Source organism: Diabrotica virgifera, chromosome 1 (genome assembly GCF_917563875.1).
Source record: "Diabrotica virgifera virgifera chromosome 1, PGI_DIABVI_V3a".
In the NCBI taxonomy this organism is placed as follows: Eukaryota; Metazoa; Arthropoda; class Insecta; order Coleoptera; family Chrysomelidae; genus Diabrotica; species Diabrotica virgifera.
In genome coordinates this window covers 13,278,461-13,304,861 of record NC_065443.1, presented here as the reverse complement: position 1 = coordinate 13,304,861, position 26,401 = coordinate 13,278,461, and the positions used below count along the sequence as shown (strand labels likewise).

The 26,401-nt window shown below is 29.1% G+C and overlaps 2 protein-coding genes across 3 annotated transcripts in view; one reads left to right on the top strand and one right to left on the bottom strand.

Moving 5' to 3' along the window:
• Nucleotides 1-11,056, bottom strand: part of LOC114324701 (ubiquitin carboxyl-terminal hydrolase CYLD) — a 62,330-nt gene extending 51,274 nt beyond the window's left edge. Inside the window, exons 1-2 of the mRNA XM_028272569.2 lie at nucleotides 10,798-11,056; nucleotides 9,899-10,331 (exon numbers count right to left, since the gene is read on the bottom strand). Of these exons, the coding sequence (XP_028128370.1) occupies nucleotides 9,899-10,324 (426 nt within the window). The 5' untranslated portion in view covers nucleotides 10,325-10,331; nucleotides 10,798-11,056. The remainder of the gene's footprint in view (nucleotides 1-9,898; nucleotides 10,332-10,797) is intronic.
• Nucleotides 11,057-11,804: 748 nt separating this feature from the next.
• Nucleotides 11,805-26,401, top strand: part of LOC114324536 (probable phosphorylase b kinase regulatory subunit beta) — a 44,382-nt gene continuing 29,785 nt past the window's right edge. For both annotated transcript variants that reach the window (XM_028272497.2, XM_028272427.2), the window contains exons 1-8: nucleotides 11,805-12,032; nucleotides 12,116-12,219; nucleotides 12,316-12,451; nucleotides 12,512-12,794; nucleotides 18,250-18,531; nucleotides 18,586-18,758; nucleotides 18,844-19,007; nucleotides 24,180-24,424. In XM_028272497.2, coding sequence (XP_028128298.1) covers nucleotides 12,013-12,032; nucleotides 12,116-12,219; nucleotides 12,316-12,451; nucleotides 12,512-12,794; nucleotides 18,250-18,531; nucleotides 18,586-18,758; nucleotides 18,844-19,007; nucleotides 24,180-24,424 — 1,407 coding nt within the window. In that variant the 5' untranslated portion in view covers nucleotides 11,805-12,012. The remainder of the gene's footprint in view (nucleotides 12,033-12,115; nucleotides 12,220-12,315; nucleotides 12,452-12,511; nucleotides 12,795-18,249; nucleotides 18,532-18,585; nucleotides 18,759-18,843; nucleotides 19,008-24,179; nucleotides 24,425-26,401) is intronic.

Genomic DNA, 26,401 nt, shown 5'->3' with positions numbered 1-26,401 from the left:
TTTTTGAAGATATTCTGCTTTAGCGGCGAATCGATTGAGGGTAAAATTTGATTGATCCGCGCGCATGCGCACACCGACAGTATGGTATTAGTTGTTATACGGGCTCTGATTGGGTGTTGAAATTTTGAAATGATCTGTCAATAATTGTTCAATATGGAGGTTATCGGTAAACAAAAATATTGTATAATATTAGTTTTTATTGATGTGTGGACAGAAATAAAATCAAATTTATAATTATAGTGACTTTTTAAATAGTTTTGAAAAGCCGCAGGTACGTAATTCTAAATGTTTCAGTTGGAAATACCTAATAGTTTCAATACCTATCTATTTGGAAAATGTAAACAAAATAATGTAGTTACCTATTAGTAGGCAATGCTTTAATTTACATAATCTGATTACGAACAAACTTTCTACAAATCTTCATCTCATATATCGTTTTCTTACTCTATATTTTGTTGTATTTTATTTCGACAAAAATCAAACTAATAATTTTATTAAATTCATATAAATTTATGGTGTAAACGTTTAGTTTGTGTATATTCCCACATGACTTATACGAGAGTTTGGTGCAGTTTGAAATGGCGTCAATAGGTAACAAGCAAGTTATTATTTTTTTATTTTTTTTTATAGATTTTATGATTGTAAGTATATTATTATATAATTTTTGAAGATATTCTTCTTTTTTGAAAGTGGTAGATAAGAAAGTTAATTTGATTTTTAAATAAAAAAAGTTATTCTTCATAAAAAGCTCTGCATGGTCCAAAACATAAGATATAACAATCAAATATCAAATTTTTTGAATATTATACGAGGTATGTCAAAAAGTTTGAATTTCACTCAAGAGTAAAGTATCTTTATTTTTCACAATATTGAAAATTGCTGTTATGAAAAGTTGGAATTAAAAACTATATTCTAGTATGCAATTACATCCTTCTAATTGAAATTTCTTTTTTGAAAAATTATGGATAACTAACATTATTTTTAGTTACCTATTTCAATTCAGATAACTCTTTTATTATTTATTTTACGAAAAAAAGTCATTCTTAATAAAAAGTTCTGCATGGTCTAAAACCTAAAATACAACCATCTTATATCAAATTTTATCAATTTTATACGAGGTATATCAAAAAATATGAATTTCGCTCAAGGGTAAAATACGTTTATTTTTCACAATATGGAAAATTTTTATCATGAAAAGTTATTTTGAATTAAAAACTATGTTTCAGTATATAATTACATCCTTCTAATTAAAATATTCTGAACTATAAAGGTACTTTACTTTTGATCTAAATTTATCTTTTTTGACATACCTCGTACAAAATTGATAAAATTTGATATAAGATGGTTGTATTTTAGGTTTTAGACCATCCAGAACTTTTTATTAAGAATCACTTTTTTTCGTAAAATTAATAATAAAAGAGTTATTATAATTGAAATTACTGAAAATAATGTTACGTTATCCATAATTTTTCAAAAAAAAAATTTTTAATTAGAAGGATGTAATTGCATATTAGAATATAGTTTTTAATTCCAAACAACTTTTCATAATAGCAATTTTCAATATTGTGAAAAATAAAGCTAGGTACTTTACTCTTGATTGAAATTCAAACTTTTTGACATACCTCGTATAACATTCATAAAATTTAATATCTGATGGTTGAATCTTGGGTTTTGGACCATGCAGAACTTTTTATAAAGAATAAGTTTTTTTCGTAAAATTAATAATAAAAAAAATGTGTGTGTACTTTGTACGCACGTAAGAAGTTATACTTCTATTATATGATTTCTTAAAAATAAATATACTTTAAACAGTTTGTTTTAATTTTTTTAAACACCAAACTAATTTTGTGCTTACCGCTTTCAAAAAAATAAAAAAAAGTATAGGATTGCACTGGATTCGAACTCAAGACCTCTCGATCTCTGACCGAATGCTATACCAAATACGCTACGAAGGCTTTGTCTGTATCGGTTCGGACGTACCTAATGACAATTCACAATAACAAACAGACAAGGTGAATTAATATACAATAAAATGTTTTAATAATACTCATCTTATTCCTGAGGAAGACAAATCCAAAGACACAAAAATTATAATAAATATATTTACTAAAAACACTAATATATTCTTTTCACACCTTTTCTTGCACTGATATATTTATATATAACTAGAAAGATTTAGCAACTAAACGCCATATTGTCTGTGTGCGCATGCGCGCAGTATTATGAAATTTTACTCTCAATCGTGCCTAAAGAAGTATAACTTCAAAAAGTTTTCCATATGGATACAACTTACAGGGACATACTTATCAACGATACCCGATTTGGGCGTCAAAACGTTAATAAAATTATTTTTTCAATTTAATTGTGGCTTATTTCCCATATAAATATGTAGTTAATCATAAAAATGCCACAAGGAAATAGCTTCAGAACAACGTCAATAAACTAGAAAAAAAAGTTCTCGTCCTTTGGTAAGGCACTAATTAGCATATTATTGCACTTGTATAAAAGCCAAATTTGAAGTTTCTTCCAATACTCAGTAATAAAATTTCAATGTCAGTAACCAATCACTAACTTAAGGTACTAGTACACTTTAGAAGACCAAAAATAGGCATTTTTTCAAGATTTTTTTTCTCAGAACCTTTATTAAAAATGAACGTAAAACTTTTTACATATTAATATCTAACTCTTAGAGAATGCAAAAAATATATCTTTTTCCATTTATGCACGTACCCTAATATTGTAGAGGGCGCCAAAGTAGAGGCCTCGAAAAAAGTAGTTCCGATGGCGGACAGTTGTTAGTCTCAGGATTGGGATCTCTGAAACAAAAAAATCGTACGGCATTTGAAAAAGGAAGGTTTCTTACGTGACAATTTACCATCGTTAGTGAAAAATTCCGCAAAACAAAGATTTTATGGAAATTTGAAAAAAATTTGTGAAAAAATCGCCACTTTTTCTTCAGTTTTTCATGGTTAAAAAATATTTATTTTTATATTTTGGTCAAATTGTGGTAAATTGTCACGTACGAAACCTTCCTTTTTTAAATGCAGTACGATTTTTTTTATTCAGATATCACAATTCTGAGATTAACTGTCCGCCATCATTTTTCGAGGCCTCGACTTTTGCGCCCCCTGCAACATTAGTGTACGTGTATAAATGAAAAAAGATATATTTTTTGTACTCTCTAAGAGTTAGATATTAATATATAAAAAGTTTTATGTTCATTTTTAATAAAGGTCCCGAGAAAAAAATTCTTTCATCTTTCCTGAATTTTTTTGCTCCACAAATTGGCTTTTTATTAGCCTTATTTTAATCAAGCCACAGATTTCTAGAGTCAAGTTATATCATCAAAAAAGTTTCATTCCTTATCCAATGCCATTTCTTGTCCTCTGTTTTCTAAATAGGTCACTTTTTTCTATTATATTAACAGACATTAAGTATTAATAGCTACTATCATTTTTTGTATTCCGTTTCTTATTCAAAAATAAAACCATTTTTGAGCAGTGTATAAAATAATCCCACACCAATTCTAACTACTTTAAACAAAACATCCATTGTGTGACACAGCCTGTGACTCTCTTTACATAAAAATCCAAAAATGATATTTGCTATTAAAATAAATGAACCATTCAGTATCACCAAGGTCGAATTTGTTTTTGTTTGTTGGTGGATTTATCTCAATACATCTCTCTCAACCTCAACACACAAACAAAAGTTGATATAGATCATTAATAATCATTTGCATAGAACTTGAAGGTCAAAAGGTAGACCATTTTAATAGCAGTTGTGCTATAATATATAAAGCAGTATTCAAGTTAATATCTATTGTTCACATTATCTATACAGGGTGAGGCAGATAAAGGGCCTATTAGAAATATCTCGAGAACTAAAGTCAACAGAGTCATGAAAATTGGCATGAAGGGGTTTTGAAGAGTGATCTATTTAATGAAAATATTTTCATCTATTTGCTGCTTCCGGTTATACCGGAAGTTGCTTATAACTTCGTTTTTTTTTTAAATGGGACACCCTGTATATTTTTACATTTTTGAATTCTACTCGAAGTCTGATTTCTTAAAATATAAGGTTTTGTATTGTTATACAGTGTAGTTTAAAAGATAATTAGGTTTTTTTTATTAATTTCGTAGCAACTTTCACACCCTGTAGAATTGGAGTAGTTTGACATCAAAAACTTTATTTATGTTCAAATGATTTTTAATATAGTCTACTATTGTCAGAAATTATTAGTATAGCTAATTGTTGAATTTTAGTATACAGGGTTGGTCGAAACTCGGAATGAGTATTTTCTGAGTTTTCTTAAATGGAACACCCTATATTTTAGTATTGTAATGAAATGATATTTATGTTACTTTTTTTATTTCTTAAGCATTCCCTATACCTAACTGCTTTAATTTGTGCTTAATTGTTAATCGCACCAACAATCTTAACTACGTAAGTATTTTGATAGCTCAACCATTATTGTGAATTTTAACGATCAGTCTAGATTAATATGTATTTATTTCCGAAAAATTATTTGTGACTGAATATTTTCAAGGCCAACCTAATAAAATTTCACGTATTTTTTGTTGCAATTAATGTTTGGCTTGAATCACCAATAACTCACAAATTAAAGCAGTTAGGTATAGGGAATGCTTATAAAATAAAAAAGTACCATAAAATATCATTTCATTACAATACTAAAATACAGGGTGTTCCATTTAAGAAAACTCAGAAAATATTCATTCCGTGTTTTGACCAACCCTGTATACTAATATTCAATATATAGCTATACTAATAATGTTTACCAATAGTAGACTATATTAGAAATCATCTGAACGTAAATAGAGTTTTTGATGTCAAAGTACTATAATTCTACAGGGTGTGAAAGTTGCTACGAAATTAATAAAAACACGTAATTATCTTTTAAACTACCCTGTATAATAATATAAAACCTCATATATTAAGAAAGGAGACATCGAGGAAATTCCAAAAATGTAAAAATATACAGGGTGTCCTTTTTAAAAAAACGAAGTTATAGTCGGTTCGCTAAACTCAGATGCAACTGGCTAGATATTTTAGTCGATAATTTTTTTGTTTTTTGCCAATTTTGCAAAAATTGGCAAAATTACTAACTAGTTAGTGATTATTAACTATTTAGTAATTATTTTTTGTCAATTCTACTAAAATTGGCAAAATTACCGACTAAAATATCTAGAAAGTTGCGTCTGAGTTTAGCGAACAGACTATATAACCAACTTCCGGTATAACCGGAAGTAGAAAATAGATAAAAATTTTTCATTAAATAGATCACTCTTCAAAACCCCTTCATTCCAATTTTCATGATTCTGTTGCCTTTAGTTCTCGAGATATTTCTAATAGGCTCTTTATCTGCCTCACCCTATATATAAAAAAAACATCCTGTTTTAACCATTTTTTTGTAATGTACTTAGTTGTTATGAAAAAAAAATTATTTACCTATTTATATTCATTTAAGTATCAAAATAATTTTTGTGTGTTTCTATGGAGATAAGCAGTGATCACAGTACCTACTTACAAAGTATTAACTTTCATAGTTAGTAAAAATGTGCAGGTACTTCACATTAATAGGGGTTTGATAACTATGCACTGATAATATTTTGACTCCTATTATAATAGTCCAATCAATAACCATTTGCAGCATAATTTTCTGAGCTTGCACCCATTTGCACCAAAATTTGGCAACAGGGCAAACCCTAAGGGAGCGCCCCCAAGACTCAATTATTAGTAAATTGTAGATGTACCCTACACATTTTATTCTGAAAGTCAATGCATCTTGACTTATTTGCAGGTGAAAATGTCATTTCTTTAAGAAAAAGAGAACACATTTATTTTCAAATGGTTTTTGTAAATTACTCAAAAAGTATGTGTTTTATCAAACAAATCATTCCTACAAAAATGTTGGTTATAAAAAAAACAAAAAGAATGGTAAATTTATTGTGTCTGTAGCCCCAATACAAGTGGAGAAATAGCTTATTGAAAGTTGGTTCTTCTTCGTCAAACACCAAAACATTTTATAGAGTACAAAATTATTGTAGGTTTTTCTATATTATGTAGTTTTCGATTTATTTGAAAAATAGGGAATTTTTTGTAAAAATACAAATCCTCTCACTGCCAGCTCATTTTTTTTTCAAAACTAACCATTTTAATCCAGCCAAACCTCTAGTCTAGAGTCTAGAACCTCCTATAAGTAGATTTAAAGTGAATTGTAAAGAGGTAATGATTATTTTTAACCCGCCATTACACGCGCTGTGAGGGAATACCTCACTATATTTGTTTATAACCAATGAAATCGTCTAACTAATACAATAACCTTGAGCACCCAGGAATGCCTTTAGCATCGTTCATGAGAGGGTATGAAAAAGTTATATAGTATTTCAGGCGGTCATTGTGCTCTGTGATACTTGAAAGAAGTGACATCCCTCTTCAAGTGAGAGAATTCCTCACTGCGCGTGCAATCACGGTGAAATCACGTTCCTGTTATCACAAAGAAACTTTTAGTTAATATTTGGGTAGGTACTTTTATTATCCAAGCCAACCACCCCCCGCAGAGGAAAGTCCACCTCGGACGTCGTTATCAAAACACAAAATATTAATAGTTAATTACACTTCAGAACAGTTGTTAATTTTAATTTCTATTTTTAGTAAAATGAATTCGCGTAAAGAACGTCAATTACTTCAGTGGCTTGCTGAAATTGAAAATAAAGAAAACTTGCTTTTGATCTATATTATTTTTACTTTTGTTTTGTTAAATTAATAAAAAAAAATGGTTTACGAGACTTTCTATAATATGTTAGTATAGTTCGAGAAATTTATATTGTGAAACAGCTTTAAGGTCGGCAAAATTTGGTATTCTTTGTCAAAGATGTTTTAAGAGGCGGTTCGTTTGATGACATCTGTTTTTCACACCCACATAATCGGTCCCCTCAGACATTTACAAGTTTTACAAAACTTTTAGTTCAGTAGTATGTCTTACTGGAGTATAGGTGTGTGATTTAAAGCTCGATAATGGAGTGTAAAATGTTGTTTAATTTAAGATTAATTAATTAATTAATAATTAATTTTAGCACATACGATATGTCCTGCTTTAACGGTATATCTAAGTAAAAATAAATATTTTTAATTACATATTTAATCACCAGAAAAAACAACCAGCCTCCGAACTATATTAAAGGGGAACTAGCAAGACTTTACAAGTCTGACCCGTTTCACTGTATTGGTTACTTAAACTATACAACCCATTTTACAGTTATGCATGTTGACATTCATTCTTCCTCGAAATAAGTCGAATTGATGTAGGTGAGGGCAATGCTCATAGGCGTGCCACCACGTCACTATAGAAGACGTGTGTAACGGCGGGTTAATTAAAGTGGCAGTTACATGGTGATTCTCACGTTTCCTGTTGCCGAAAAAATTACGGACCAACCTTATTTTTATAATTTATAATAACGCCCTAAGGATTGGTGAGAGAGACTTTTATCAAAAAATAAAAACAAAGATTTTTTTCAAACACCACAAAAAAGGTTCTATGAGTTTTCCACGAAAATTAGTTTTCTTTATATTTCATGTTGATCAAGTAATTTGGAGAACACTTTTTTACATAAGTACATAGGTACAGCAACCACTATTTCTTACAAACTCTTTAAGAGATCCTTCCAAAATTTTAACCAAGTATTTGTCAAACATTTGAGTCTTGTATGAACTAAAATAAAGTATAATTTCAATTTTTTTCTACTATTTTCAGCTGTCAAACTGCAAAAAAACAAAAATTCAAAAATGTTGTCTTTAAACTGCTGTCATTCACTCATTTCTTTATAGAACTTGTTTTTTCAGTTCATACTAAAGTTACTAATATAGGTAGTATACCTACTAAATAGAAATCTTCATAAATTGTACAGTCGGAAAAATGAAAGAATACCCATGAACGATCACATCAATCACTTATTTTGTATAGGGCTTTTATTCACAGTCATTTGTTTTGAGCTCCTGTCATATGTCACATAATATTAATATATCTACGTCATATGTCTTCGGTTTGTGTCATTGGTAATACCAATAACGTACGATGTAGATATATTAATATTATGTGACACATTACAGAAGCTCGAAACAAATGACTGTGAAAAAGCCCTATTTGCTGGCCATCACAAAATAAGTTGTGATCGTTCATGGGTATTCTTTCATTTTCCGACTGTATGTTTCAGATTTTGGTACTTTGGTACAAAATCATGGTTGTACTCAATTTTGGGATAGTCATAGGAAATCCGAAATTTTGAATTTATAAAATGTTGAAAATTAATAAAAAAAATATTTTTTGCTTAATTGAAGAGTGCATTTATTAAGCCAAAAAAATGTAGAACCTTATACAGTGAAACTTGTATAATTCGAATCTCAGGGGACCTTTAAAAAAAATTCGAATTATCCAAAAATTCGAATTAAAAAATAAATCAACAAAAACAAGGATTACCTACAAAAACATCTGCAAATGATAAATATCAGTAGTTGATCAGCAAAAAACAGTAGTTGATTATTTTTATTGCTTGGAGATGTTTTTGTTCCCATTCTTGCCCGAGTTTTGTCAACCTAAAAAAAATGGGTTAACAAAATTTGGCCAAAAATACCAATTACAACATTTGCAAGCTATAAAAAAGAGCGACTTTATTTTTTTCCAAAGAGATCCTTTTAGCTGATTTTTAGAATTTAGCTTCTCAGTAATGACAAAAGATTCTAAGATATTCAGAAAAGATAGCAGAAAAGTTCGAATTATCCAAAATATAATTCGAATTATTCACAACTTTTCACCATTACTTATATAGGAAATGCTAGGGACCAGAATAAAAATTTGAATTAAAGAAGATTTCGAATTATGGAAGTTCGAATTAAGCAGGTTCCACTGTATACCATAAAAGTCACACAATAAAATGTGAAATACAGTGGAACTTGGATATTACGGCCTCAGTAGTTATGTCATCTCAGTTGTAACGTCAATTTTTAATAGGTCCGGCCAAAACCTATTTGATAACATATTATTAAAAACCCGGTTTTATCGGCTAAAAATAAGTAACCCTCGTCTATAGCGTCATAAAATTTTACAGTAGGTTGACATTTTTTTATTTTACGAAGAATAAAATGCAATGCGTTTCCGGTTTGCAAACTTTATTTTTCGGAAAGGATTGTGCATAAGAAAATAATTGGCTTTTTTCAGCATTAGAAAACTTTGTCATAAAATGTAATTTTATATACATAATAGGTTTTATTTCTTAATTCTTTTTCCTAAATGCAGCAATAATGCTGACTGTAATAAAATTTTGCCTCGTTAAAATCTCATTTTTATTCTCATTCTCATTCTATTCTCATTCTTTTAATCTCATAATTATCAATATCTTATTAATGTATTACCGAATTGGGCTTGCCCGTATAAATAAATAAATAATTTTTTTCTATCTCTTGTATAACGTCACCCTGATATAGCGTCATTTTTTTACTGGACCCTTCAATGACGCTATGAGCAAATTCCACTGTATACTATTTTTTTTAGATAAAGGATTCTTAACATGTTGGCTGCCATAATGTTAAAAAAAGTGGGTGCTTACGGCAACGAGTCTCCCATTTCTATGCTTTTGAGACAACTACAGTGTGTCACGTGGCTGTTATCAACAATATGAGACACAACATTTGTGTTTCACAGCAATGTGTCAAGTCAATACCTAAATATGTGTCTATGTGGGCTAATCCCTAAAAATATCTAAATCCTCTACTATTTTTACAGAGACAAATTGAACAAATACATTTAATAAATAAACTTTAGGATATCAGGTACTTGCGGGTTTCCCTTATGTAGGTATATAAACTATATTTTTGTACTTACATGTAACTCAATCCCATAGCCATAGCCAATTCCCTTCACCAACCCTATGAACTTCACTTTCCCTAGTTGAATGTCATTGAAATCAGTAAAACCAACTACCATATCAGTACAGACTCTTTGTAGTGCTTCGCAGAGATTCCTATTTTTGGCTAATTTCACTCTTTCTTGTGGCGAACTCACAGAAGCAATAAAAGGGCATAACTTCTCACTGATTCTCACGATGTTGTCTTCACAACATGAATAGGTTATTGTTTCCCAATTATCAAAGTCTTTCAAGAACCTTATAGCTAGCATTCGGTCACCTATTCTTCCATCTATAATGACAATTTGGCCAAGAAGGACAGTTCTTGGTTGTAGCCCTTTAGGCAGGTCTTTAAGCAAATCATTTTTTATAAATATTCCATATTCTTTCTCCCTAGAACTCATGGTGAACCTGAAACCAAGAGAAGGCCGTGAACAAATCTAAAAACAAGAAAAACAAAAGTTCTAATAGTATACACACTTATATATTTATTTAGAATCGGCCAATCGGCAACCCCACAAAATATTTAAATATAATGTAAAATAAAACACATTACATAATTAACAATGATAAAAACAATATAAATTAATAAAAATAAAGGAATCTATTCATTTTGCATTGTGTGCCCCACTTTTTTAGTAATAAAATTATAGTTCAAATATGTTTTTTAAAAAGACAATGCACATTAAAATTAGGGAATAATAGAAACATAAACAAAACAAGCCTCTTTTGCTGTATTTGTATACAAAACATGTATGTATTTGCCTAGATTGTTTAATCCACCTATTAACTCATTTCCATGAATAAAAGTTGCTTAGATATTGTATCGGGTCCTCATTATTTTATACTTTTTGATTAAAAACAAATTACAGCTCACCTATTTCTACTGTAAGCATCAATTAAGGTATTTTCATTAAAAACACTAGTCTAAACCACTGTCAAACTTCCAGTCATTTTAATAAATATTTCAATGTCTTTTCACCACAACAGCTGTACTTTATTTACTTAATTGCGCACACAGAAACACCTCTGACATTATTAAAAATCAGTTCATTCTCCATAAAAGGTGTAATTTCTTCTTGCCACTGACAAATGTGTGACAAATACACAACATAGTAAATAACATGCGTATGAGTATGAACCTCAAAACCAAAACGAATGTGACATTTTTTGGTTCTTAAAACTGGAGACGGAAGATGGCGCTAATTAATTGACATTTAAACAAGAATCTACAAAATAATGGAATGATAATGTTCAATAAAATGTAAATTTTGTAAACGAAGGTTGAATTTTGCGCGCTAAACTAAATAACTGAATTTTACCCAAAAATTTAAAGCTATGGAAAAAGAAGTAAAATAGAATTTCTCCAGGAGAAAAATAGGAATCTGCATCTTTATCAAGTATATAAAGTGAAATCAAACAGATGACGCTTCGAGCATCTCAAAATATATAGAATTTCTTGTTAAAATCGTTTAAATTTTGGAAAAATAAGATACTAACAAAATCTAAAAGACAATAACAATATTTATTATATCTAAAAATAATTCTTCAAAGGACTATAACAAATCTAACAAATATTATCACCTCACTGTCAAATTAGGGATTCCAATGAACTGTCAGTGGTGGCCGGTGGATGGCTAAACTGACATGGCCATAGACATAGTTAAGGGGGGTGGTCATGGCGTATCTAATGTTTACCTTGAATATTGACAAATTTGTAAAGAATATCCTGTTTGGTTTTGTTTTTTTGTTAATTGTGTAGCGAAATTTGTGAAATTGTGATAGCAAATTAAATATGAAGTGGTTTAAACATTGGATACGCCTATGGATGACAGTTTCGCCATCCAGCAGCCATATTATATCACGTGATTTGGAATGCCTAACCTTTGACAGTGACGTTAGGTGACGTTAACCTCCTCGTTTAGGGTAGCCTTGTATTTAAGGGCTATGTAGTTATATTTTGGTTCTAAAGGTCGAATAAGAACATTCCTTAAATAGTAAAACGTAAATAGACAATTTATTTTAAATGAATACTATTTAATTAAGTAATTGTGAGTGAACTATATTTCTGAAATATCGTAAGGATCTAAATATGGGTCTTCGAGAGAAACCGTAAGTTTGAAAATAAGTTGTGATACCATAATACCTTTTGATAGTAAACATACTTAAGTATAAGGAAATATCTGTATTTTTAGATTAAAACGACAAAATAGCACTGAAGATTACAATCATTATCAATTTCTTAAAGTCTCAAACTATGAAGATACTGTTCGTCAATTGGATATTTACTATGGCATGGGTTTGTAAATCAGAATATTTTGATTGTATTGCTTATACTGCCACATTTATTCTTTTATGTACTGTATTGTGTGATCCTATCTGTATATCGTTTTAGTTAAACGTCAGTTGCTGAGGTTTCAAAGTCCAATTACAGGACTCTTTCCTGTGTTTTCGTCTGATGCCGAAGTAGGAAGTGTTAGAGACAGTATATATTGTGCAGCTGCGGTATGGGGCTTGTATCAAGCTTACAGGTAATATTTTTACTGAATTTGAAGCAGTTTTAGGTGTCAATTTCTTCTTTTTGTTTTTAGACGCATTGATGATGATAGAGGAAAATCATACGAACTTGGACAATCTACAGTGAAATGCATGAGGGGGATTTTGGAGTGCTGGGTGAAGCAGGCGAGAAAAATTGAGCTGTTCAAGAAGAACCAATGTAGTGCTCATGCCTTGCATGTCAAATTTCATTTGACCACCGGGAATGAAGTGTTTGGTGATAATGAGTACAACCACCTTCAGATAGACGTAATTTCTCTATATTTGCTCTTTCTTGTGCAGATGATTACATCAGGCCTGCAAATAATTTATACACAGGTAACACAGCACTCAAAATTTCCAACGTTCTCTAGTAGTTTTCTTTATAAGAGAAAAGCAAATACAGGGTGATTGATTATTGGCGTAAAGCTCAATAGATCCGCTATAGTAATAGATAGCCATAATGTTAATAACAAAAATTGTAGCCAACTTTGAGCTTCACATTACAAAATTAGTTAGAATGTTACAGGGTGTTCGATAACACAGTGGCAGACCAAACTTATGTTTTTTTAAATGGAACACCCTATATTTTATTTTATATTCGAAATCCTGTTAACATCTCCATCACAAAAATATAAAGGTTTGTTATGTTATACATGGTATTTACAAAGTTATAACCAATTTTGTATGAAAATCGTAACAAGTTCAACTCCCTGTATAAATAAAAATAAGCACAACAGCAATGGTTTATTAATGCCATATTTTTTTACGTATTGTCAAAATTTTCAAGAATGATTGATATTGCTAATTTTCTTTATCTCAAATACAGGGTGAGTCAAAACGGAAGTCCGTTATTTTCTCAGTAATGTTAAATGGAACACCCTGTATTTTATATCATTATTGAAAAGTAACATTACCATACTTTAATTTTTATATAACATTGCCCAAATTTATTAGTTTTCGAGATATTTTTATTTTTCAGACCAAATTATTTTAGGTCTCTAAATTTATCTAAATTTTAAGTAAGCCATGACTGAATTGACAATTGACGATTACTGATTATCAATTCGGTAATGAATGTAACAATGTAGCAAATAAAGAAATAAAAATAATTTATTAGTAATACATTTTACAAAAAAAAAACATAACCACAACATGCAACATTTTTGAAACAATTAAAAACTACTTTTTAGGTAAATGTAACAAATAAAGAAAGAAAATTAGTAATAAATTTTACAAAAAAACACACAGACACAAAATACAACATTTTGTGAAGACAATTTAACCCTTAAGTACTAACATCTTAAATCAATGGCGCAAACACTAACTAACCGCCTGACAGACGGGTTTCACATTTTACTGGTTATTTTTCTTTTGTTAAATATTATAATGCAAAAAAATATGTCGATGACTTACTGAAAGTATTACTTATCCGAAAAACACAGTAATTTATCTAGTTTTTCTGTATTTATTAAAATACCAAACATTATAACAAGAATGGAAGGATTGTTTGTGTGACTTTTTATTCCTGAAAAAAAGTGGGATAAAAATGAAACAAATTAAAGAATCTTGATAAAAATTTATAATCGAGTTAAACAAAGAGTAATAAACATGAAAATAAAAAAAAAATTAAAAAATATTAAAACAAAAAAAACTGACAGGCACTAAAATTTGTACAGTGTAGCAATGGTAGTCAGTGGCAACATTTTCATCACAAATTGATCCCGCTTCGCTTACGTCGTCTTCTACCTCATCAAGTCATTTCAAAAGAGTTTCCTCATAGTCTTTATCCCCTTATTTGAACTTTTTGACGAACTGGGGCACATTATGTTTAATAACAAACTGGGCACAAACACTAACACCCCGTCTATTAGACGGAAATCACACTTTGAGTCTAAATATCTTTGGAATAACAACCTGCAGCAAATTGCCGAATTCAATACTAGTAAATAACAACCCAACTTGAAAAGTCATAAACGGATGACCTTCAAATTTTTCTAGGAAGGGAAATATCCCACTTTCAACAAACGATGCCGTCTGAGAGACGGTGTGTTAGTACTTAAGGGTTAACACTGCTTTTGTATGTAAATGTAACAAATAAAGAACAAAAAATAATTTGTCAGTACATTTTGCAAAAAAAACATGTCTGAAAAAATTAGAAGCTACTATTAATAAAATATTTTTAATATTTAATTACATAAGCATAAGTTGTTCAAAATTACCTCCTAACATATTTATGCACGCCTAAAAATGATCATCGAATGAGCTACTTACTGTATGAAGCATTTGTAAATTAACACATTGAAATACACTTTGTATTCTATTTTTCATCTCATCCCTTGTTGTTGGAGGTATTTTATAAACTTCATTATTAATGTAACCCCAAAAAAATCAGTCCAGTTTATTAAATTCTGGTGATTTGGGTGGCCACGCTACTGGTCCATTGAAAAATGAAAATATCTCGAAAACTAATAAATTTAGACATAGGGAATGTTATCTAAAAATTAAAGTACAGTAATGGTTATTTTCAATAGTGACATAAAATACAGGGTGTTCCGTTTAAAATTACTGAGAAAATAATGTACTTGCGTTTTGACTCACCCTGTATTTGATATAAAGAAAATTAGCAATATCAATCATTCTTGAAAATTTTGACAATACGTAAAAAATATGGCATTAATAAACTAGAGACCGACCGAATGTGATTTTTTTTGGCCGAAGCTGATGCCCAAGTTTGGCCTGTAGGATACCTTCGGCCGAAGCCGAAGCCGAATGGTGACTAAAAATATATTAAATGTTAATAATTTAAATAATGTGCATTATATTTTTATTAAGTGATGAGTGATAAACAAAAATATGAAATTATAAGATAAAAATATCAAACATTTATACATTATTTGGTAATATAAGCGATAGTAAAAATAAATAACATTAAAAAACATCAAAGTAAGTAAGTAGGTATTTCTGATTACTGGATCTGTTAGTTAATATTCGAAATCAAACATCCTAATACTATACCTAAGAAAAATAAGCTTGTCAGCTTTTTCTGCTAACAAATTAGCTCTTCTAAACTGTTATAAAACATTTGCATTCATAGTAGGGATACCTAATCGATGTTTTGCCATTAATATTTAGGTAGTAGTCAAAACACCGTAATCTTGGCTTTTAACAAATACAATAAAATTATTATAGTTTCTCAGAATTTTACTATGGTGAGAAATATTCAAATGAAGATCTTTGAGACATCTTGGCCTATTGTTAAAATTTATATCCTACCTACTACCTGAAAGTTTGTAAAACATTTTAGTTTGGGTTATAAAATAGGGTGTAGTGTAAATATTATTCAAATTATCAAAGACTCGCTGAAGTATATAGGGTGAGGTAGATAAAGGGCCTATTAGAAATATCTCGAGAACTAAAGGTAAGAGAATCATAAAAATTGAAAGACAGGGGTTTTGAGGTATGAACTATTTAATGAAAATATTTTGGGCTTTTTACTACTTCCGGTTATACCGGAAGTTGATAGTAACTTCGTTTTTTCAAATGGGACACCCTGTATATTTTTACATTTTTGGATTCTGCTTGATGTCTTCTTTCTTAAAATATGAGGTTTTGTAATATTATACAGGGTAGTTTAAGAGATAATCTCGGTTTTTTATAAATTTTGTAGCAAACTTCACACCCTGTAGAATTGTACTGATTTGATATCAAAAACTCCACTTATGTTAAAGTGATTTTTAATATAGTCTATTATTATTAAAAATTATGAATATAGCGAAATGTTTAATTTTAATATACAGGGTTGGTCGAAACTCGGAATGAGTATTATCTGAGTTTTCTTAAATGGAACACTCTGTATTTTAGTATTGTAATGAAGTGATATTTTATAGTACTTTTTTATTTCCTAGGCATTCCCTATACCTAACTGCTTTAATTTGTAAGGTATTCGTAGTTCTTTATGCCAAACATTAATTTCAACAAAAATTACGTGAAATTTTATTAGGTTTGCCGTGAAAATATTCAATCATAAATATTTTTTTGAAAATAAGTACATGTTAATCTAGAATGATCCTTAATTTATTAATATTGGATGAGATACCAAATTGCCTACGTTGTTAAGATTGTTGGTGCATAAAATATTAATAAAAACAAACCATATTCTACCCAGTTGGCTATGGCTTGGACACTAAACTTGATTAAAGATTAGACATTATGTATATTATTTTTATAGTTCCAGTTGCTTTGTTACCATTACTAATATAAATTTTTGTAATGGGGAACTGATTAGTAAAGTTTTTGTTCTAGGAGAGTCAGTACAACAAAAATGTACTACTAGCAGTAAGAATTTATCATCTGCAACTCCCTGATAGACGACAGCCAAGAAGAATACTTTTCAAAGTTTAGAAGAGAAACTTTTCAAAGTTTACTAGAGTGGTTTCGACGTACTAGACACTTAGATTACGAGAAGGTTCATACTAATATGCAGATTCTCAGTGACACTAACATTTAATTCATTTTAATCATTTAAAATAATTTTTCTTCGATCAGATTTCTCGTAATCTAAATTTCCAGTTCGTTGAAACCGCTCTAGTAAATTTTGAAAAGTTTCTCTTTTTGGTTGTCATCTATCATGGAACTGCTGATGATAAACTGTTATTGCTAGTAGCACATTTTTATTTGTTATACTCTCCTAGAACAAAAAAAACATTTGAATCAGTTCCTCATTAGAAAAATTTATATTAACAATGGTAGCAAACAACTGGAACTTCAAAAATGGTAGAATGTTTAAGCCTTAAGCAAAGCATATTTAGTGTCAGTCATAGCCAACTAGATAGAATATTGTGTTTTTATTAATATTAAACACACCAACAATCTTAACTACGTAGGTATTTTCATATATCAACCAGTATTAATAAATTAAGGGTCAGTTGCGATAAGTTGATTAATATATGTTTATTTTAGAAAAATTATTTGTGATTGAATATTTTCACGCCAAACCTAATAAAATTTCACGTAATTTTTGTTGCAATTATTGTTAGGCTTAAAGAACTACAAATAACTTACAAATTAAAGCAGTTAGGTATAGGGAATGCTTAAGAAATAAAAAAGTACTATAAAATATCATTTTACTACAATACTAAAATACAGGGTATACTGTATACTAAAATTAAACATTTCGCTATATTAATAATTTTTAATAATAATAGACTATACTAAAAATCACTTTAACATAAATGAAGTTTTTGATATCAAATCAGTACAATTCTACAGGGTGTGAAGTTTGCTACAAAACTTATAAAAAACCGTAATTATCTTTTAAACTACCCTGTATAATATTACAAAACCTATATTTTAAGAAAGAAGACATCGAGGAGAATCCAAAAATGTAAAAATATACAGGGTGTCCCATTTGAAAAAACGAAGTTACAATCAACTTCCGGTATAACCGGAAGTAGTAAATAAACCAAAATATTTTCATTAAATAGTTCATACCTCAAAACCCCTGTATTCCAATTTGTATAACATAACAAACCTTTATATTTTTGTGATGAAGTTAACAGGATTTCGAATATAAAATAAAATATAGGGTGTTCCATTTAAAAAACATAAGTTTGGTCTGCCACTGTGTTATCGAACACCCTGTAACATTCTAACTAATTTTGTAATGTGAAACTCAAAGATGGCTAAAATTTTTGTTATTAACTTTTATTGTTATCTATTACTATATCGGATCTATTGAGCTTTACCCCACTAATCAATCACCTGTAGATTGAGAGTATAATTTTTGTTTTAGGATGAAGTTGCTTTTGTCCAAAACTTGGTGTACTATGTGGAGAGAGCTTACAGAACACCTGATTTTGGTATGTGGGAAAGAGGAAGCAAGTACAATGATGGAACTCCAGAGATTCATGCCAGTTCCATTGGTCTAGCCAAATCAGCTCTGGAAGCTATAAATGGTTGTAATTTATTTGGGGAAAAGGGAGCTTCTTGGAGTGTCGTTTACGTTGATATTGATGCTCATAATAGAAACAGAAGCATTTTTGAGACATTGTTACCAAGAGAGTCATGCTCAAAAGTAATTATTTTCGTCTAATATTTGCATTTATGAATTTAATTGTATTGATTTAAGGATGTGGATGCTTCTCTTCTTCCGACCATATCTTTTCCAGCCTTTTCAACTCACGAAGAAATGTTGTATCAAGAAACCAAGAAGAATGTTGTTAAAAGTTTAAAAGGACAATACGGATTTAAAAGATATATTAGAGATGGTTTTAGGACTGAAGTTGAAAACCCTAATAATAGGTAAGGATACTAGTTGTAATATTAATGAGGGTTCTATTTTAATGAGAAAATCTGTGTACAAAGCTTTTTGTCAAATTTGTTGCAGGTATTATGAAAAAGGAGAAATAAAGAACTTTGAAAATATAGAATGTGAATGGCCATTATTTTATATTTTCATGATAATAGATGGAGTATTTAAAACTCTTCCCGACCAAATACAAGAGTATCAAGATTTATTGAAAGAAAGGATTATGCTCGACCATCATGGAGGTATTATAGCCCGATAAAATAAAATCAAATCAAAATGTAATTCCGTACAGGTTGGAATAAATTTTTTATTAAAGTTCAGGTCAAGACAAAATATATTTTCAAGAAAGTATATGATTCATATGAGGGGATCATTGTTTAAATAATTAAAAATTGGTAATTTTTGCACAAAATTTACTTTTTTAACTATTTTGGCCATTCTTGTTTTTATTAAGGATATTACAATTTTTTTCTGCAAAGATGAATAAACAGTCTTTTATATGAGGCTTACTAAATTAACTTTGACCCGTAATTTATTTAAATAATTTTAAATCAAAATTGAAAAACAAATTTCCAAAAAAAAAAAAATATTTTTTGCAATATAAATAAGCACTATAAAATATTTTGTTTGGCAAAAAAAGTTGCGCTATGATATCACTATAAATTGACAAAAAAATTGTTTGATAAATATTAAGTAGTTTATGAGAGATATGATTTGTTTATAAAAAATTAGCATTTTTTCAATTGCAAAAACGCGGTTGTTGCCGACAGAGTATACAAGTTTTTAAGGTCTCATTTTTTTTGCTTTAGTGTATGTTTTCGATAAATGTATTGACAAATTTTAATTAGAGACCCCTTCAAAATGGCGTTTGAAAATTGGTGTAATTTGTTTAAAACTTGTTTTTTTAATAACATCACCGGGATTAAAAATTTTGAATTTTTTTTTCGATATTCGTGTTTCTGGTAGTTTTTGACACACTTACAAAAGAAAAAAAATTCTAGATCCAGTTTTTGCCGAGATAGCTTTTCCAAGTTTAAAAATTCATAATTTGTTTATTTATTAATATTAATAATTTAAAGTTCGTGAGTACATCTATCAACCCTACTACTTAACAATGTCATTTATACATAGAATTAAAATTTTAGAATATTTAAAAAAATAATGATTTTCGTAGCGACCTTAACTGAAAACTGTTTGCATGAATAATAGTGGTGCAGTAGTACTTTGCAATATCTTGTGTTAATAATGGACCAATTTCAATGTTTTTTTTTAGTTTATGGTAACTTATAAAAATAGTAACATCTAAATGACATTTTTAACAATAAATATTCGTCAATTTTTTCAATTTTTTTTCTCTAGATGTGATAAATAAAAATTGACACAAAAGATTTTTTTTTAAAAAGGTAACAAATAATACTGAATTAGCATTAAAAATTTGTTAAAGACTTTTTGCTTTGTACAATATTAAAGTATACAGTGAGCACTTAAAGGTTGGAATAAATTCATTTTCTCGAGAATGAACGATTTTGGAAAAAATCCCGAATTAGATCAATTTTTCTCTTTAAATTGCGGCTTTTTGGCATATATATCATACTAGTGACGTCACCCATCTGTGCGTGATGACGTCATCGATGATTTTTTTAAATGAGAATAGGTGTCGTGTGATGACTCATTTGAAAGGTAATTTACATCTCTATTCAGTAGTATAAAAATTAACATAATTATTTATACAGGGTTTTCAAAAAAATTGAATTAAATTAATTTATTGATATAAAAAGAGGAATGTATGTAATTTATTTAATTCAAAATACATCTTACTGCTCTCAGAAAACAGAAAGAATGTTTATTTAACAAATAAATAATGTTTTTTGCTTAAATTTAATACTTATGCAGCCACCGACCTACCTCTTGACAGTTTGAACATTTAATTTAAGCGAAAAGCGATGATTATTTTTCAAATAAATATTTTTTTCTGTTTTCTGAGAGCAGTAAAATGTATTTTGAATTAAATAAATTACATACATTCTTCTTTTTATGTCAATAAATTTAATGCAAAAAATTTTTTTGGACACCCTGTATAAATATTATATTTATGTTAATGGTTATACTACTGAATAGAGGATTGAATTACCTTTCAAATGAACTATCACACGAACCCCATTCTCATTTAAAAAAATCATCAATGACGTCATCACGCCCATATGGGTGACGTCACTAGTATGATATATATGCCAAAAAGTCGTAGTTTAAAAATAAAAATTTACCTGTTTCGGGATTTTTTTTCCAAAATTGTCCATTCTCGAGAAAATGAATTAATTCCAACGTTTACGTGCTCACTGGATATGTATTTTACAATCAAGTATATTCAAATGGGAAATAAGCCACAATTTTACCTAAAAATGATTTTATTAACGTTTCGACGCCCAAGTCGGGTGTCGTTGTCAAAATACAAAATAATACTAAGTAAACAAAAATGTTGTTGCTTAGTAAAAAATTCTTCTAATAATTTATTTAATCTGACTCATTTATATCGGCAATTCAGACACGTATTATACATTGTAAAGTAGACGACTTTAAAATGATATTGCCAATATTGATGAGTTGCGTTCCTGGGACGACTTTACTAAAAGATAGCTCATTCGATTACATGAAATCAATCCCAACTCAAGAATATCCGCCACAAAAAATCATAGCATGTGATCTGTCTTTAAAAAGACAACCAAATGCAACAGTGGCACTGAAATTCTCGCGTTAGAGATTCCATAGTAAATCTCGAGGGAAAACCAGGAAAAACCTCGTGATACTATCCCGACATCTTAAGTATTTGGGTTTACATTTAGTTTACTCTCAAAAATAATACCAAATTCTGACTTGATATTTTAAATTTTAATTAATACTAAAATACTAAATATGTACTAATTCGATATGTTACTGATTTACTAATTGTGGTATTTTCTTTCTATTGACTTCCTCCTTTAATATGGGTAACCACATCCTACTGCATTCTACCGAGGAATTTGCGACACAATTGGTTTCATTTAGCATAATTAGAGCCGCTTCTTTGATTTTTCTCTTTTTACTATCTGCTTCTTTTAGGACTATACTTGAATCTCTCCACTGAACTCTATGTTCATTATCCCATGCGTGTTGACATATTTGAGATCTATCAAATTCTCTATTTTTTATATAAGACTGATGTTCATTTACTCTAACGTCTAATGGTCTTGACGTTTCACGAGGTTTTCCTGGTTTTCCCTCGTGATTTACTATGGAATCTCTAACGCGAGAATTTCAGTGCCACCGTTGCATTTGGTTGTCTTTTTAAAGACAGATCACATGCTATGATATTTTTTGTGACGGATATTCTTGAGTTGGGATTGATTTCATGTAATCGAATGAACTATATTTTAGTAAAGTCGTCCCAGGAACGCAACTCATCAATATTGGCAATATCATTTTAAAGTCGTCTACTTTAAAATGTATAACACGTGTCTGAATTGCCGATATAAATGAGTCAGAATAAATAAATTATTAGAAGAATTTTTTACTAAGCAACAACATTTTTGTTTATTTAGTATTATTTTGTATTTTGACAACGACACCCGACTTGGGCGTCGAAACGTTAATAAAATCATAAAATCCTTTATAAAAGGTATATTTGTTAAAATCCCTATACAGGGCTACATCAATCCCTGTATAGGGATTTTAACAAATATACCTTTTATAAAGGATTTTATGTTTTTGTAATGGTATACAGCCAACTACAGGAAATTTTTCCTCGTGGATTTGTTAATAAAATCATTTTTAGGTAAAATTGTGGCTTATTTCCCATTTGAATATACTTGATTATAAAAATGCCACAAGAAAATAGCTTCAGAACAACATGTATTTTACATTTAATTTTATAATCTTTTTAACAGGTAATGCACTAAAAATTGTGTATGTATTTGTTAATTTTTATTCACTTATATGCATATATTTATATAGAGGTTGTCCTCCATTTTTTTATATATTATATTATTTTGTATTCACATTATCTTTGCGAGATTTTGCCAATGATTTGTACAAAGAAAAAAGTTTTTATGATTCTTTAAGAAAAATTTTCTATTTTGTTAAATTTTTAAAATAAAAATTTGTTTTAATACTCTTTTGTGATTATCTTTGGTGCCAAGTTTTGTTTCACATATAACAAAATCTAGAGAAAACATCACGATCACAATACTAGAGAAAAAAAATTGTTTATAACTAATTATTGATTATTTATGGTAAAAAGGGTGATGCAGATGCTATTATTTTTATATGCTACCCCAAATTAAAAAAAAAACATTGAAATTGGCCCATTATTAACAGAGATATTGGAAACTACTCCTCCGCCAATTTTCAGACAAAAAGTTTTCATTTAAAGTGCTACGAAAATCATCATTTTTTAAAATATTCTACAAGTTTGATTAAGTGTATTAATGACATTGTTAAATAGTAAGGTTAATAGATGTAGTCACGTACATACTTTTAAATGCAATATTGATAAATCAACAAATTATGAAAATTAAACTGGGAAAAGCTATCCCGGCTAAAAATGCCTCTAGAAAATTTTTATGCTTTTGTGGATATGTCAAAAATTACCAAGAATACGAATATCGAAAAATAATTTCAAGATTTTTAATCCCGGCGATGTTATTAAAAAATAAATAAGTTTTAAACAAATTACACCAATTTTCAAACGCCATTTTGGAAGGGTGTCTAATTGAAATTTTGATTTGTCAATACATTTATCGAAAATATACATAAAAGCAAAATAAATGAGACCTTAAAAACTTGTATACTCTATCGGCAACAACCGCGTTTTTGCAATTGAAAAAATGGTAATTTTTTAAAACAAATTAAATATCTCATAAACTACTCAATATTTATCGACCAATTTTTTTGTCAATTTATAGTGATATTATAGCGTAACTCTTTCTGTGAAGAAAAATATTTTATAGTGCTTATTTATAATGCAAATAATATTTTTTTTGGAAATTTGGTTTTCAAATTTGATTTAAAATTAATTAAATAAATTACGGGTCAAATTTAATTTAGTAAGTCTCATATAAAAGACTGTTTATTCATCTTTGTAGAAAAAAATTGTAAAATTCTTAATAAAAACACGAATTACCGCAGCAGGTAAAAAAGTAAATTTTGTGCAAAAAATTACCCATTTTTAATTATTTAAACAATGATCCCCTCATATGAATCGTATACTTTCTTGAAAATATCTTTTGTCAAGACCTAAACTTTGATAAAAAATTTATTCCAACCTGTACGGAATTACATTTTGATTTACATGTAGTGTAATTTTATTTGATCGGTCTATTATATACATATTACCATACAAAAAAGTTCTGTTGTTATTAATCTCTTTTATATTATTAAAGATCCTGTAATCCCCAAATACTACTATGTATGCAAAGAAAACATCGACTCAGAAAGAGCTATCCCAAATTCAACAGTTAGAAGAGCGCACACAGACGGTGGCTTATTCCTTTGGAACCAGTCCATGTTTATACTGTCCCAGCTGTTAACTGGTGGATTGTTACATATCAACGAGTTGGATCCAATCCGAAGGTATTTACCTTCTTACAATCGCCCTAAAAAGGGTGGACGATATTCTGCTTTTCAGGTAGGAAAGTTTTTTTTATAATATTTAGGGAGAATATTTTAGAGAATACAGTTAATTATTAAAAATTCAAGTAAAATGTTTCAAAATATTTTTACAAAGGCTCATTTGGCACGATTAGTATTTTATTGGTGCTATAATATTGAAATAATAATTATATTTGTATGAAGTATTTATCGCTACCTTGGAAGAAAACTGTCATATATGAAAATGTTACAAGTTTCAGAAATGACAATTTAAATAATCAATGAGTTTGAAAAAGGTTATAAAACTTTACCTATAACTGCGAACAGGCTAACATTTTGCCTTTGGTATGTAGTAGCCTGTAAACGGCTATAGTCAATTCCATACTTTCTTAATCCTATTTTAGGCGATAAAATTTTTAAGTTGGGACGTTCTTCTTAAAAAAAGTTCTAGGATTAATAATTAGATGTTTGGATATGAGATAAATAATTCATTTCTTTATTAAAACTGTTCTGCTTGATTTTTTAGAAATGTATATTTATCACAAAAATAAGAACAAAGACTGTGTATTGTAAAAACTAAAAAATTCTGTTATTCTGCCGTAAATTATCGTTAAAAATACTTCTGTTCATTTAAAAAATCTTTCTTTAACTGTCCATAATACACCCTATTCATTTTTGTGGCAGAAGTCAACTTTAGCATGGGTTTACCTCTAAATGCTTGAGACATTTTTGTATCTGAAATAATTTCAACTGGATTTATTTTTTCAACATCGTAAGTCGCAATAATTTGTATATAATAGTTGGGTTTAAAAATTCAAAAAATTCTAATAATTTTCTAAAATACTGACATAACTCAAAAGAATAATACAACTCATTTTAAACATAACATAACTTCTTTACAAGACTGACACAACTCAAAATAATACATTATTCTTCACAGAAAGTATTGTATTATCTTAGGTGCTAAGTACGTCCACTTTAGCACCTGGAAAGCAACTAAGATAATATGAGCGACATTGTGCAAAATGTCGAATCAACTTTTTGAATAACAATAAGGACACTTCTGCCTACTGACGACCATATTCTCAAATTAACTTTATGATGTTATCACACAAAAAATATAAAATGTTTTAAATTTGTTCACTAACATAGTCCATTTTTTACTTTTTTTGAGATATGACAGTCTTCTTCCAAGGTAGCGTTATACTTAACACATTTTTTGTCTAAAATTAATATGAGATGCGTTTGTTATAATACAAATAACTTATGACAATGATGTAGAAGTAGATTCTATAATATCAATAATACAAATATCAATAAGGTTAAAAAAATATTCCAAGGTAGCGTTATACTTAACATATTTTTTGTCTAAAATTAATATGAGATGCGTTTGTTATAATACAAATAACTTATGACAATGATGTAGAAGTAGATTGTATAATATCAATAATAGAAATGTCAATAAGGTTAAAAAAATATGAAAAAAATTACACCATTTATACTGGCTTTGAGAACAAGCTGGATTTTGTACAGGATATGAAACAAGCCGCAATTTGCAATCCTTGACGGTCATGTTTGAGGAACCTCTAGCAAATATCAAGCCTTATTACTAATTTTCACAGATTTTCGGAAGATATTTGACACTGTGCAGCTTTGAACACATTAACTTTATCTCAACTTTAAAAAATACCTGTTTTTTATCTCTTTTTTATCTCTAAAGTTTTCTGTCATCCAAAGTAAATGACTTAATGATCATGTCATTCGCTTTCTGGGTCGTTTTTGACACTACCTGATGATTTTTCAATATAAGGAACCATTTTAAGAGGCCTATAGTTAACAGTAGACGTATAGTATTACCATCTTTCTAAGATTTTCATTAATATTCTCAGCGGTGTGCTATTGGTCGAAGTGTGAAATAACATAAACAAGGGATCATTCCATGAAACAGGGAGATCCCTTATTTAATGAATCTCTTAGAAAGGTGCTAGTAGAGATAGTGCAAACAGTCCTGACC